General features: G+C 39.9%; 1 protein-coding gene and 1 pseudogene across 4 annotated transcripts in view; both read left to right on the forward strand.

Annotated features, from left to right (window-relative positions):
• Window positions 1-15,149, forward strand: part of TMEM59 (transmembrane protein 59) — a 29,803-nt gene that overhangs the window by 11,998 nt on the left and 2,656 nt on the right. For 2 of the 4 annotated variants that reach the window (XM_047728757.1, XM_047728759.1), the window contains 3 exons: window positions 383-464; window positions 1,514-1,598; window positions 5,859-5,967. In XM_047728757.1, the coding sequence (XP_047584713.1) occupies window positions 383-464; window positions 1,514-1,598; window positions 5,859-5,967 (276 nt within the window). The remainder of the gene's footprint in view (window positions 1-382; window positions 465-1,513; window positions 1,599-5,858; window positions 5,968-15,149) is intronic. The other 2 variants (XM_047728758.1, XM_047728760.1) reach the window with 1 other exon arrangement.
• On the forward strand, window positions 12,520-14,322 carry LOC125099287 (heat shock protein HSP 90-beta-like; annotated as a pseudogene).

The raw sequence follows: 15,149 nt of genomic DNA on the forward strand, positions 1-15,149 counted from the left end.
TGAGAAAAATAGAGATAATAGGTATTTAGCCCCAGATTTTGGCAGTCTGCTAGAATTAGAATTCATTTTTGCAGGGTATGCTATTTAATGCAGTATGTTGTAATTTGTCCCTGCTTTTTAATTTTTTTTTAATGTTGTCAGAAAGTTAAACTGACTAAATACTTGATGCCAGAAATCTGTCTGTTTCTTTGCAAGGCACTGGATCTGATGTTTAGGAAGTGCAATTAAAATATATTGTGGCTAATGTGTTTTATTTTTTTAAACCAGACTTCTGTTACTTTTTCTCAATTTGAATGTTTATACAGATGATGTGTTATAGAACTTGTTACTGAGAAAAGCATAAGAAGTACAAATGGCTTAATTGCTTTCATTATCATTTTAGTCTAAGCCAGAAATCCAGTATGCACCACAGTTGGAGCCAGAGCCTACAAATTTGAAAGAATCATCGCTAAGCAAAATGTCCTGTAAGTTTTATTTCAAGTAGCTTGGGATAACAACATGAGCAAATCTGGTTGTGGTCTGGGATTGGTTGTGTGATTGTTCTTTCACTAATAGAAAGTGAACAAATTATTTCTAAACAGTGGTTCTCAAACTTTAGAGTGCATTAGGATCTGGAGAGCTTGTTAAAACAGATTTCTGATCCTTACTTCCAAAGTTTCCAGTTTACTGGATCTGAGATAGGACCTGAGAATTTGAATTTCTGACAATTTCCAGATTTTGTTGATACTACTGGTTAGGGGACCATGCTTTGAGAATCAATATTCTAAAAACACGTAGCTTGGGACGCCTGGGTGGCTCAGTTGGTTGGACGACTGTCTTCAGCTCAGGTCATGATCCCGGGGTTCCGGGATCGAGTCCCACATCGGGCTCCCAGCTCCATGGGGAGTCTGCTTCTCCCTGTGACCTTCTTCTCGCTCATGCTCTCTCTCACTGTCTCTCTCTCAAATAAATAAATAAAATCTTTTAAAAAAATAAAATAAAATAAAAAAATAAAAAATAAAAACACGTAGCTTGCTTTGAAGGATATTTCACTATGAACTAATGAGGTATTCTGACATTTCCGATATGCTAACCAAATAGTGAAACTACCCCAAAAGTGTGAGTTCTTGTTCTATTTTTACTTCCATGCTAGAAATAAATTTTAATTTGTAGGAATGTAAAACATCAATCTAAAGCTGAGCTTACCTTTGAAAATGTGCTAGTTCATACCTTATTTTAGATACTGATTTCATTAACTTTCTAATTATTTTGTGATTAGTTTGAAATTAAACAGAACGTTATTAAGCAGAAAGCAGCAATGTCAACAAGAATTTGAAAATAAAATAGGAAATCCATAATGTGGTAGAATATCGATTTGGTTGTTAACATGCCAGAGGAACTTGCATTCCTTATCAGGGTATCAGATTACACTTATAAAAGCAACTGGGTATCTGTAGAGCCTGTCTCTCTAGGGGTAGTTTTGAGACCAGTTTTTGGGATACAGGATATCATAAATTGTACCTTGTTATTTCAGCAGATCTGCAAATGAGAAGTTCACAAACACATAGGAACTATCTTGAAGATGGAGAAAGTGATGGCTTTTTAAGATGTCTGTCTCTGTATGTATTCCTGTTTATTTATAAGTATGGGTGATAAAATCTGGCTTGTATCAGACAGATGCATTCCTTTTTATTATTTTAAAATTATATTAGCTGCTCAAAAACGAAAAAAATTATTTACGTTTTTCCTACCAACTTGTACTTTTGGATATTTTAGTTTGCTTAAAAGGTAGTACATACTACTATAATAAAACCCAAGTAGATAGTTTCTTTCACAGTACAGAAGCATTCTTGTTAAGATGCCCTGATTTATGTTAAGAAATGTGCTTCTTCAGATGTTTAAATTAAGCTTTAAAGTATGTCTGAATAGTTTGGGGTTGGATTTTTGTTTTTAATCTTCGTGGGAGGGTAGGGAGAGTAGGGAGGGTAGGTAAGGGGTATAGATTAAGGAGAGCTTTGTGTTCTGTCCTAAGGAATGTCAGCTCTATATCAGGGATCCTTAAAGATGACAGCGGTAATGGGTACGTTATACCCTCCTAGGAAGGAATATCAAGCCTTCTGAGAGTGAGGGGGGTTTTATTAAAATACGTATGCTTCTCCTCCTCCAAAGAGTTCTGATATGAGCTCTCCTCCTATAGACCCCCACTCACCCCTCCAATAAAAAAGAAGAGAAAGACAGTGGCCCACAGTACTTACTGATAATTCCCTACCGCATCAGATACCAGGCGGAGCGTTTGAGTAGGGATGGTGAACAAATGCCCTCACAGTGTGTGTGCTCTAGTGGTCCGTTGTCGCAGGTGTGATGCTGCAGTCGTCCGGACCACCTGCCTCCTGTACGTTCTTACACTAGAAATAGTTTCCGGGGAGTCTGCTTCTCCCTCTCTCCCTCTGCCTGCTGCTCTGTCTAGTTGTGCGCTCCTTCCCTCTCTCTCTCTCTCTCTCTCTCTCTCTCAAATAACTAAAAGTCTTCAAAAAAAAAAAAAAACGAAGGAAGAAAGGAAGAGTTTCTTGACAGGTTTTGTCAGGTATCAGCAGCATTATTTTGGCAAAATTAATTCCTTTTACCAAACAAAGGCTTTAAAGACTGGGTAAGATGGGGCGCCTGGGTGGCTCAGTGGGTTAAGCCGCTGCCTTCGGCTCAGGTCATGATCTCAGAGTCCTGGGATCGAGCCCCACATCGGGCTCTCTGCTCAGCAGGGAGCCTGCTTCCTCCTCTCTCTCTGCCTGCCTCTCTGCCTGCTTGTGATCTCTCTGTCAAATAAATAAATAAAATCTTTAAAAAAAAAAAAAAAAGACTGGGTAAGAAAATGAGGGTTTAACTTTAAATCTTCCCTTCCTTTCATTTCTAAACCTTGGCAGCATAATCTTTCTCTCTGTGGTATTTAGGATTTGGGGCAGTTTGAGGGTCTCATGAAACCTAAGTAATCACTTAATCTTAAGTTCCAGCTCATTCTCAGTGCTGTACTACCGGGCAGCTTATTGTTGACTTATATCCTTTAGCATTTTGTCATTATATTTTACGTTCTTTTAAATCTAAGATTTTAGGGGCGCCTGGGTGGCTCAGTGGGTTAAAGCCTCTGCCTTCGGCTCAGGTCATGATCCCGGGGTCCTGGGATCGAGCCCTGCATCGGGCTCTCTGCTCGGCGGGGAGCCTGCTTCCTCCTCTCTCTCTCTCTCTCTCTCTGCCTGCCTCTCTGCCTGCCTGTGATCTCTATCTGTCAGGTAAATAAATAAAATCTTTAAAAAAATAAAAATAAAATAAAAATAAATAAATCTAAGATTTTTTTTTTTAATAAAGGAATCTCTTTTATTTTTTTTTTTAAGATTTTATTTATTTATTTGACAGAGAGAGATCACAAGTAGGCAGAGGCAGGCAGAGAGAGAGGAAGGGAAGCAGGCTTCGCTGCTGAGCAGCGAGCCCGATGCGGGACTCGATCCCAGGACTCCGGGATCATGACCTGAGCCGAAGGCAGCGGCTTAACCCACTGAGCCACCCAGGCGCCCTAAATCTAAGATTTTAAAAGTAATTTTGTAAATGGTTACTTTAGGAAATAGCTAACTTTTTAACTAGAGCTTTAACACCTAGAAGTTTCTATGTACAAACAGGAATTATAATAGTATTTTGCCTTTTAGCAAAATATGCTAAAAAAAAAAAAAATGCTTTTTCCCTTCATTGAGCTCATTTGACTCTTAGAACAGTACCCTGTGATAAGTAGGTGGGTCAGAAGTGAATTGCCCACCCCTAAGATTATAGATCCGCCACATCAAAGTTCAAACCTAGCTTTTTAAATGCTGCATCTTCTGCTTATCCTGTTCTGCCATAGGTGTCTGTTTCCTGTAGGGTCATGAGTTTTTCATGGTGACATGCGAGATCACCTAGCCAATCAGTGGAATCTGGTCTTCTGACTCTTAACTGCAGTGCTTTTTATTGTGTACATAGCTGTTACGGAGATACCCTTAACTTCCACAGTGGAATTTGAGGTCAACTCATTTTTTCACTTGCACTTCTTTTCAGAGAGTCTGGTATATGCCAGGAACTGTTTCAGGGACTTGGAACCTGAAGAAAGATGTTCAGTGTCTGCCACTCTGGAGTTCTCAGGTCTAGCATGGTAGAGATAAACATGGAAAACATGAACAAGCAGAGATGATTGCTCTATATCATACATTCCTCTCATACACATAGTACAGAGTATTCCTTCAAAGGGAGGATTGACAGAGGGCATAGACGGAAGTCTTAAATAATGACCAGAGATTTTTGTCAGTTGTAGCAGATTTCTTTAAATTTTTTTTCAGCTATCTGGCTTCCTACTAAATATATGAGGTATAGTAATATGTATGGAGAGTCAGGAGAATCAGAGACCAAACTGGGTGGACAGGAGCTAGATAGGAGCAGGAAAGTAATCATATCTAAGTATTGGGACAAGGGGTCCATGCGAAGGATAGATCAGGTTGGAGAGTTTGGTGAATCTTGCAAGCAGCCATGAATCAGGGTGAGGGACAAAGGGAACAAGAGGTATTGGAGACAGTTGAGAATTGTAGGATTGTTTTGTTGTGGAAGTGGAAGGAGCAGATGGACTCTAAAGTGAGCCCCAGTTTTCTGGCTTAACTAGTTGTTACTGGAATCCAAATGTCAAATATATCCTTCTCATTTCATGGAAGGAAATTCCTTAGGATTTGGGTAAGGGCTGGAATATGTAAAGTGGGTGTTTTTTTCATTAAAAATATTTTTTTACTCTATTATCTTTCTGAATTGGAATACTTAAAGCATGATATAGGCATTCCCTGCTTTTAGATGCAGTGCATTTTCCAATGTCCACCTCTTTTGCTGGGAGACAAATAATGACCGTGCATACCTTTTCCTTAGCATGTTCAAATGTTGGCAAACCATCAAGTGAGTGGGTTATGGTGGTAAGTATAGACTTTCTATGAGGTAGTATTGGATGAACGCAGATGTGAAAATCAGACTACCTGCAGTAATTGCCACAGTTTTTCAGAACTGGACTATTAAAGATTTAAAAATAGCTTGACTTTTTCCTAGTCTTTAAATCTTAACCTATAGTTAGGCAAAAAATAGGTTTATGGGAGATTATGGGAAAAACTCTAGTTGCTAATCCTTGTAACTGGCCGACTTTTATGATGTTTTAAATGTAAGAAAAATATAACTATCTCTTTACTAAGTTATGCTAGAATGGGTACAGAATGCCTCATACTAGATGTGCTCTTATAAATTGAAATATAAGTAAATTTTAGCAAATTAGTTATTTGAAGTATTCTGGGGAAGCTAACTTCTAGAAGCCTGTTGTGAATCCTTTTATAAAATAAATGATCATTTCATAATGTACCTGTTCTATACCTTAAATCTTTTGAGATACTGGGTTTTCTTTTTTTTTTTTTTTTGAGATACTGGGTTTTCTTAAAGCAAGTTTCACTATAGTGCCTTGCAAAATATGTATGACATATGAATAGCAGCATACAATTTATAGGACATTTTGATTTACATTATCTCATTTAGTAATTAAAAAATAACTTTGACAATAATTTGCTTTACTTTTATATATTTAGCAAAAAGCCAGTATATCTGATTTTTTTAAATTATAGAAGTGATAGCCATGTTACAGAAACTTGAGAAATAGAGGACCCTAATATAAAAGCTATTATGATATTTCCTTCTCTGGGTAAGTTTTTAAAATAGCTTTAAAGGTAGTACACGTGAAGGTTTATTTGTGTTATTAAACCAAGTGCATAAGGTTGATGCCTTTCATTATTAAGAATCTGTTGTTTTATATTATGAAATTTTAACATGACTACCTTGTTTTTCAGTAACTCTGGGTGGATTTTAACCACGACTCTCGTCCTCTCGGTGATGGTATTGCTCTGGATCTGTTGTGCGACCGTCGCTACGGCTGTGGAGCAGTATGTTCCCTCTGAGGTAAATTTAACCCAAGCCCTTTGGCCACTTGAACACTGAACCATGTGATTTGCCATTTTAAATGCCTAATTTGTTAACTGGAAAAACAAGGCCTCTCTACTAATGGAATGAGAGAAAATTAGGTGGTTTTAATCACACATGGAAATGGCAGGTTTGCAGAACAAGAATGACTGTCCCCAGTTTTCTGTGACACTAACTACCGGAGTGCCGAATATGTTGGCTGGTTTGAGTAAGGTGTTTCTCTCTCCCTGGTTTCCTGAGCCTGAAAAGAACCTGTTGACACCAGTTTCTAAAGTGATCTGTGAGAAGAAAGACTTGTAAAACTACTTGGAATTTTAAATTAATTGCCACAAATGTTAAGGAGTAATTGCTGCTTTAGGAGCAGCAAGGCTGGAGTATTTGATTTTTGAGTTAATATGTGCTGATATCTAATTCCAAGAGAGAAGGAAAACTCTTGTGACTTCTTTGGTAATTAAAATTTAACTGGCCCAAGAAACCTAACCATGTAAAGGATTTTTGTGTTGGGAAAAGGCTATAATTTGGTGACTCAGCTTAGCTTTCAAGAAAAGAAAGTTATTTGTGTAACTAAACAGAGGATAATAATGTGTCTGGACAGCAAATCCAACTGAAATAAACTTGGGTTTTCTTGTGCCTCCAAAGTGTAATGGGAAAATATTTAAAAGAAGAAAGGAAAGAAATTAAAATAGAATCTAATAACAGATAGCATGTGCCTAGCCTGGTGCTTGAATGATAGTCTTATCTTCATAGAGTTTAAAGATAGCTTTTTAAAATAAGGTTTACATATGGGTAATGATTATGATAATATATTTCATGTTTTTTATTAAGATGCTATGTGATATAAGCAGCTAGAAACTGGAACAGGATAACGTTGGTCACTAACATTTATAGAGTTCTTTAAACTTTATAAAATATTTTCATGTATCTTCCATATCCAGCAATACTCTAGAGCAGGTTTTGTCATTCACTTTAGAGATAAGTAAATAGGCTTACTTCATCCAGGTAACTTTCCTGGTTTTACACAGCTGTGAAAGTATTGAGACTGGAATTCAGCTCTTGTCTTTTGACTTGCAACTCCTGTCCTTTTCCTCTATACTATTTCCTGTGGCTGATAAGGTGGCACAAATAATAAATGCATAAAGTGTTAAGGAAAGTAGAGTCTGTGTGCTGAGACTGTCAGGAAGGGCTTTTGGATAATGAGGGTCTTGCTCTGAATTTTGAAAAACGGGTAGTAAGGCATGGAATAGCAGAGAGAGAGGAGAGTGGATAATTTTCCCAATTACAGACAAGAATAAGCTATCAGGTGGGACGCCTGGGTGGCTCAGTCGGTTAAGCTTCCAACTCTTGATTTCAGCTCAGGTCATGATCTTGGGGTCTATGAGATCAAGCCCCAATTCAGACTCCATGCTGGATGTGGAGTCTGCTTAAGATTCTCTCCCTCTAGTATCATGCTTAGTGAAATAAGTCAATTGGAGAAAGACAACTATCATATGATCTCCCTGATATGAGGAAGTGGAGATGCAACATGGGGAGTTAAGGGGGTAGGAGAAGAATGAATGAAACAAGATGGGATTGGGAGGGAGACAAACCATAAGTGACTCTTAATCTCACAAAACAAACTGAGGGTTGCTGGGGGGGGGGGGGTTGGGAGAGGGGGGTGGGGTTATGGACATTGGGGAGGGTATGTGCTATGGTGAGTGCTGTGAAGTGTGTAAACCTGGCGATTCACAGACCTGTACCCCTGGGGATAAAAATACATTATATGTTTATAAAAAATTTTTAAAAAATACAAATTAAGAAAAAAAAAAAGATTCTCTCCCTCTGTTCTTCCTGACCTCCCCTCCATGCTTGTGCTCTCTTTTGCTCTCTTCTTGGAAAAAAAAAAAAAGAAGAAGCTATCAAGGAAGGACTGTAATGAATTGATGAGAAGAACTTCATTAGGAAATCAAATGGATAAAGTTAGACAGGATTGGGAAGAACTTTGAATTGTGCAAGTATTAGAGAATACTTGTAAATTTCTATAGAATTCATCTATTTATGATATGAATATACAGATAACATCCTCTTGCTGCATTACCTACTTGTGTTCTTGTTTAGTTTTGATATCTATATTTTTTGTTGTTCCTGATAAGACTGAAATTACTTACCTTACATGGGAATGTCTTTGCCTCTTACTTCCTTTTATAAAGAGCTGCCCTGTGCTCTCTATATCCTCATATTAATAAAGCCTTATTGACCCCCACCCATCCTGTGGTACTTCATTCCTTCCTTTTTGTATCAGCACAGTTCCTTTTCCTTAACACCCCAGGTACCCTCTTGTCAAAGAATGACTCTATAGAGGGCGCCTGGGTGGCTCAGTGGGTTAAGCCGCTGCCTTCGGCTCAGGTCATGATCTCAGGGTCCTGAGATTGAGTTCCGCATCGGGCTCTCTGCTCAGCAGGGAGCCTGCTTCCCTTCCTCTCTCTCTGCCTGCCTCTCTGCCTACTTGTGATCTCTGTCTGTCAGATAAATAAATAAAATCTTTAAAAAAAAAAAAAAAAAAAAAAGAATGACTCTATAGAGATTGGTCCAGTTGTCATGAAAGACTGGCTGGCTGGCCTCAGGTGGAATTTACCTCGATCCACTACAACCTGAATCCTGGTCCCCGGGCCAACTGATTGATGTCAAGCACTTTCTCCCAGGCACTGTTCCAAGTGTTTTACCTGAATTAGCACATTCAGTCCTTTCAGTAACTTGTGAGATGGCTGCTGTTATTATCCCCATTTTCCAGATATGAAATCTACAAAAGAGGGTGTACAATTGCCACAGTATCACTTACCCAGGTATTCTCACTCCAAAGCCAGTAGTATGCTGAAGTCTCTTTAATTAGCCTGAAACCCTAATTAGGAGAGTTGATTATATATTTCATTCAGGAGCTGATCTCTTATGTGCCCTCTTTGACACTAGAAAGATAGATACCAGCTGGACCACTTGGTTCATGTTTTTGAGCCAGGATCCTCAAATTCTCTCTTACCCAAACAGTTCTCAGATGGGCATTTCATGGTTTCTCCTCTCTTATCTCCTTACTCGACTTAATGGAAATGACATCTTCTCATTGTGGTTTTGGTTATATCTTCCAGACCTGGGGATCTTTCCCTCCCTTTCAGATGATTCTTGATCTTCTCTTTCTTTCAGATGTTGTCACTGCTCTAAATTTTGTTTTGATTGTATAGATTTACTTCTGTGAGAAATTACCTCCTATTTTATAAGTTCTTTGGGGAAACACCTCACTGTTCCCACATATGGCTTAGAGCCTGTGATCATACAACTTAAGGCATCAGCATTACACACGGTGTCCTAATGGCAGCTGTTATATTTCCCCTAGATATCTGCCATATGGATGTTTCTTGCCCCTCTCTAGAACTCTACTATATATCCTTAATAATCAAAATTATGGCTGCACCCTCAAAAGGCCTGTACTTTTCTAAGGAGATATGTTTCCTGGGAAAATGTATGGAAAACAGCCCCTTAGATTCACTACTTTTAGGCTTTATTTTCTATGTGAAACCCCCTCTTGCTGGGTAATAATGTTGTTTCAACTGTTGTTTTTTAATTATAAAAATTCTGTGTACTTACTGTAGAAGTACACATAAAGTACATATAAAGAAGCAGAAAAAAATCACTCATTATCCAGAACTATTATAGTATTTCCATTGTTTTTTTTAAGATTTTATTTATTTGAGAGAGAGAGAGAATGAAGGGAGAGAGAGGGAGAGAGAAGCTGAGGTAGACTCCATGTTGAGTGCAGAGCCCGACATGGGGCTCGATCCCACAACCAAGAGATCATGACCTGAGCCAAAACCAAGAGTCTTGGATGCTTAACCAACTGAGTAGTGTTTCCATTTTAGTGGATTTTTTTCAGCATAAATAATTTTAATACATACTAATATTTTGTTTTTTGTTTCAAAATATATTGCAGTGTAAATACTCTGTCCCTGATACTTTTTTCCTCTGTTTACTGTAAAAATAGTTGAAAACTTAGCATTACAAAAGTTAGGCAGTTTTCTTGGCTAAAAATCCACCTATTTTTCACTTTCATAAAACATTTTCATTGATTTTATCATTGAAACACAAATTATTTTTTACCCCTTTCCTTAGTAAATTGAGACTTCATTTTAAGTTTTACAAGTATGATTCAGGTGTGAGCAATGTTATTTATATTTTGTTACATTACTTACATATATGATTCTGTGTGTTTGTAGGAAATCACGAGCCTGCTGAGAGAATGTGTGTCTCCTCAGTACTGACCTCGTATTTGGGAGCTCAAACATGAAATAGAACAAGTTTCCTTTCTAGTCACTACAAAGTTTAAAATGGTGGTGATAAAGATCCGGAGTGTGATCCTAGAAACATATGAGCGGCTTTGTTTTTCTCATTTAGGAAAGCTCGGTAATGATTCCTTTTAGCCTGCTTTTTGCACGTGGTAGGTACTCACCATACATCATTTGATCATAATGACCAGGAAAAGGTGGCAAAGAATTTCATCTCTTTGGCTGATTTATAGTCTTTTTTTCTTTCTTTTTTTTTTTTTTAAGATTTTATTTACTCACCTGACAGACAGAGATCACAAGTAGGCAGAGAGGCAGGCAGAGAGGGGGGGGAAGCAGGCTCCCCGCCCAGCAGAGAGCCCGATGCGGGGCTCGATCCCAGGACTCCAGGATCATGACCCGAGCCGAAGGCAGAGGCTTTAACCCACTGAGCCACCCAGGCGCCCCACTTTGCCTGATTTTAAAGCAGTGTCATTTTCGAGTGACTTGACTTATAAAGGCTCATTCTCTTTTCTGTACTTTTTCATTAAAATGACTTTAGATGTAATTTTTGAAACTTTATGGGATGACACTTGGTCTTGTTGAGCTATCTATTTAGGATAAAGAGTTGTCATTCGTAATAGTCCTCATCCGGCAGCTCAGACTTGACATGTGAGAACAGGATGCAGCTGTATTGGATATTTCTTCCTGAGGATGAGGCAGAAATATGCTATTGTAACAGGTGATGATATAGATGCTTCCTCGGTGTTATCTCATCATCTGTGCTTCCTTTTTTCTTATTTGTCAAGATCTCAATCCTCTGATTTTATATGGTCAGTTAAAAAGTGTTTTAGTTCTCTTGAGCAACTCCCGTGCAGCCTGGTTTCAGCGTGAGCCGGACATAGTCCCTGCCCACCCTGGTCTCTAGTGCTTGCAGCTCCTCTCCCTCGCAGTGCCCGAGCAAGTGCACCATGGAGAGCTGGAAGTGGAGACTTACCTTCCAGGCAGAAATTGCCCAGTTCATGTTTCTTGTCACCAATGCCTTCTGTTCCAGCAAGGACGTTTTCCTTTGGGAATTGATCAATAATGCTTCTGATGTCTTAGATAAGATTCTCTATCAGAGCCTGACAGACCCTTCCAAGTTGGACAGTGTTAAAAACTGAACACTGACATTCCCAACCCCTAGGAGTACACCCTGACTCTGGTAGACAGATTCCTTTACATAACCAAAGCTGACCTCATAAATAATTTGGGATGCAAATTTGGGATGAAAATAAATAATTTGGGGGGCGCCTGGGTGACTCAGTGGGTTGAGCCGCTGCCTTCGGCTCAGGTCATGGTCCCAGGTCCTGGGTTCGAGCCCCACATCGGGCTTTCTGCTCAGCGGGGAGCCTGCTTCCTCCTCTCTCAATGCCTGCCTCTCTGCTTACTTGTGATTTCTCTCTGTCAAATAAATAAAATCTTAAAAAAAAAAAAAAAGAAAAGAAATAATTTGGGAACCGTTGCCAAGTCAGGTATTAAAACATTTATGGAGTCTCTTTAGGCTGGTGCAGACCTCTCCGTGACGGGACAGTTTGGTCTTGGCTGTTATTCTACCTCCCTGGTGGCAGAGAAAGTGACCATGATCACAAAGCATGGTGATGATGAGCAGTATGCCTGGGAGTCTTATCCTGGGGGCTCCTGCACTATGCATGTGGGCCATGGTGAGCCCATTGGCTGGGCTGCCCAAGTGGTCCTCCATCTTCAAGAGTACTTGGGAGAGGCTGGTCAACGAAGTGGTCAAGAAGCACTCACAGTTCATAGGTTATCCCATCACCCTTTCTTTGGAGAAGGAATAAGAGAAAGAAATCATTGATAAGGCAGAGGAAGAGAAAGGTGAGAAAGAAGAAGATAAAGATAATGAGAAGCCCAAGACAGAAGATGTGGGCTCAGATGAGGAGGATGATAGCAGGAAGGACAACAAAAAGAGAAGAAAGAAGATTAAGGAGAAATGTATTTATCAGGAAGAACTGAACAAGATTAGGCCCATTTGGACCAGAGACTCCGATGACATCACCCAGCAATAATATGGAGAGTTCTACAAGAGTCATACCAATAACTCGGAAGACCACTTGGTAGTCAAGCACTTATCTCTAGAAGGTGAGTTGGAATTTAGAGCATTGCTATTCATTCCTTCTTGGGCTCCTTTTGATTTCTGAGAACAAGAATAAAAAGAACAGTATCAAACTCAGTTTGCTGTGTGTTCATCATGGACAGCTGTGATGACCTGACATGAAAGTATCTCAACTTCTTCCATGGCTGTGGTTGACTCTGAGGATCTGCCCCTGGACATTGCCTGAGAAACACTGCCACAGAGCAAAATCTCTGAGGTCATCTGCAAAAATACTGTGAGCATGTGCTTTGAGCTCTTTGAGCTGGCAGAAGATAAGAACTATATAAAAAATTATATGAGGCAATCTCTAAAAATTTAAAAGCTTGGAATCCATGAGGACTTGACTAACTGGCAACTCCTCTCTGAGTTGCTGCACTGTCACACCTCCCAGTCAGAGAAGAGAGGACTTCTTTTTCAGAATATGTCTCTCACATGAAGGAGACCCAGAAGTCCATCTGTTAACGTCACTGGTGGGAGCAAGGAGCACATTGTCACCTCTGTTCTTGATGACCAGATGCAGAAGCAGGGCTTCAAGGTAGTTTAGAGGACCGAGCCTATTGATGGATACTGCATGTAGCATCTCAAAGAGTTCGATGTGAAGAGTCTGGTCTCTGTTTACACAGGAGGGCGTGGAGCTGCCTGAGAATGAAGACGAAAAGAAGAAAATGGAGGAGAGCAATGCCAAGTATGAAAACATCTGCAAATTCATGAAAGAAATCTTAGATAAGAAGGTGACAATTTCTGGGCACCTGGGTGGCTCAGTCAGTTAAGCATCCAACTCTTGATTTTGGCTCAGGTCATGGCCTCAGGGTCCTGGGATTGAGCCTGCATAAGGTTCTGCACTCGGGGGAGTCTGCTTGAGGATTTTCTCTCTCTCTCTGTGTGTCTCTCTGTCTCTAATAAATAAATAAATCTTAAAAAAAAAAAAAGGTGACAATTTCCAGTGGACTTAGGTCTTCAACCTGCTGCACTGACTAGCACCTAACCCTGGACAGCTAACACAGAGGAGATCGGAAAAGCCCAGGCACTTTGGAATAACTTGACAATGAGCTGCAGGATGGCCAAAAAGCCCCTGGAGCTCAGCCCTGCCTGCCCCATTGTGGAGACACGGCAGCAGAAGGCAGAGGTCAACAAGAATGATGAGGTTGTCAAGGACCTGGTGATGCTGGTGTTTGAAACTACACTTCCTCTCTTCTGGCTTCTCACTTGAGGATCCCCAGACCCGCTCCAGCGGCATCTGCCTCATAGTCAAGTTAGGCCTTGGGCATTGATACAGATGAAGTGACAGCACAGAAACCCAGCGCTGCTCTTCCTGATGAGATCCTCCCCCTTGAGGGTGATGAGGATGCCTTTCTTGTGGAACAAGTAGATTAGTAGGAGTTTCTACCTGCAGACCTTGTGCCCTCTGTATAGTGTCCCCATGGCTTACCCAGTGGCCTTCGGTGGCCCTGGCCCACCTGGTTCCCTCTGCTGATTCCAAGTGGGCTTTTTCCTCCTGTCTTTCTAAGTCAGGATACAAGGGCCTTGAACATCTGACATTGGATTTTGGATGTGTATTGTGGGGTTTTTATTTATTTTGTTCGGACCTCAAAGTATGTGAAATAAAGAAGATGCAGTTTTATACAAATAAAAAAGAAGAAGGGTTTTGGAAGGTTCCTAATAACATTTACATTAGTAAATCCCATACGTTGAATAACTGATGGTCACATATGGGAATAACTTACTATGTGCCAGGCTGTGTTCAGGGACAAGAGATACAATTGAGAATATGATGATCAAGGTGGAACAAAGTGAAATGACGAAGGCTCCCAAGACTCAGGAAGTAGGGTGAATATGTCTTAAATTGTAATAAGCATTATTTTCTTTGTCTTAAAAAAAAAGACCAAGAACCTTGCTGTTCAGAAGTGTTAAGTCTGCTAAAAGCGTCAGAAAATCAGAAAACAACATACGTTCCACGGTTTTCAAATCCAAATTCTGTTAAGAAACTGAGTTTTAGGGCGCCTGGGTGGCTCAGTGGGTTAAGCCTCTGCCTTCAGCTCAGGTCATGATCTCAGGGTCCTGGGATCGAGCCCCGCATCGGGCTCTCTGCTCATCAGGGAGCCTGCTTCCTCCTCTCTCTCTGTCTGCCTCTCTGCCTGCTTGTGATCTCTCTCTGTCAAATAAATAAATAAAATCTTTAAAAAAAAAAAAAAAGAAACTGAGTTTTAGAGATTTAAGCAGCTTATCTAAGATCATTTAACTGGTTAGTGGCAGAGCTAGGCCTAAAGCCCAAATACATATTTACTAATTTTTTAACTTTTAAAAGTAATACGTGTGGGGTGCCTGGGTGGCTCAGTCATTAAGCATCTGCCTTCGGCTCAGGCCACAATCCCAGGATCAAGCCCCACATCAGGCTCCCTGCTCAGCAGGAAGCCTGCTTCTCCCTCTCCCACTACCCCTGCTTGTGTTCCCTCTCTTGCTGTCTCTCTCTCTCTCTGTCAAATAAATAATCTTTAAAAAATAAAAGTAATACGTGTTCCTAAATTGTCTTCTTTTTCTTCACTTCTCAGGTAAACCAGTTAGTAGTTTAAGCAATTTTTCTAATTACCACATTTTAATTTTATCTTCTGTTTTTTGTTTTATCAACTTTAGACATTATCTAAGGTCTTCCTGCTGAAGGATGAGGAGCCTGGTTCACTCATACTGTTTCTCACATCACCTTCATCTCTGCACATTCTGGTTTTTGT

This window comes from Lutra lutra, chromosome 4 (assembly GCF_902655055.1).
Source record: "Lutra lutra chromosome 4, mLutLut1.2, whole genome shotgun sequence".
In the NCBI taxonomy this organism is placed as follows: Eukaryota; Metazoa; Chordata; class Mammalia; order Carnivora; family Mustelidae; genus Lutra; species Lutra lutra.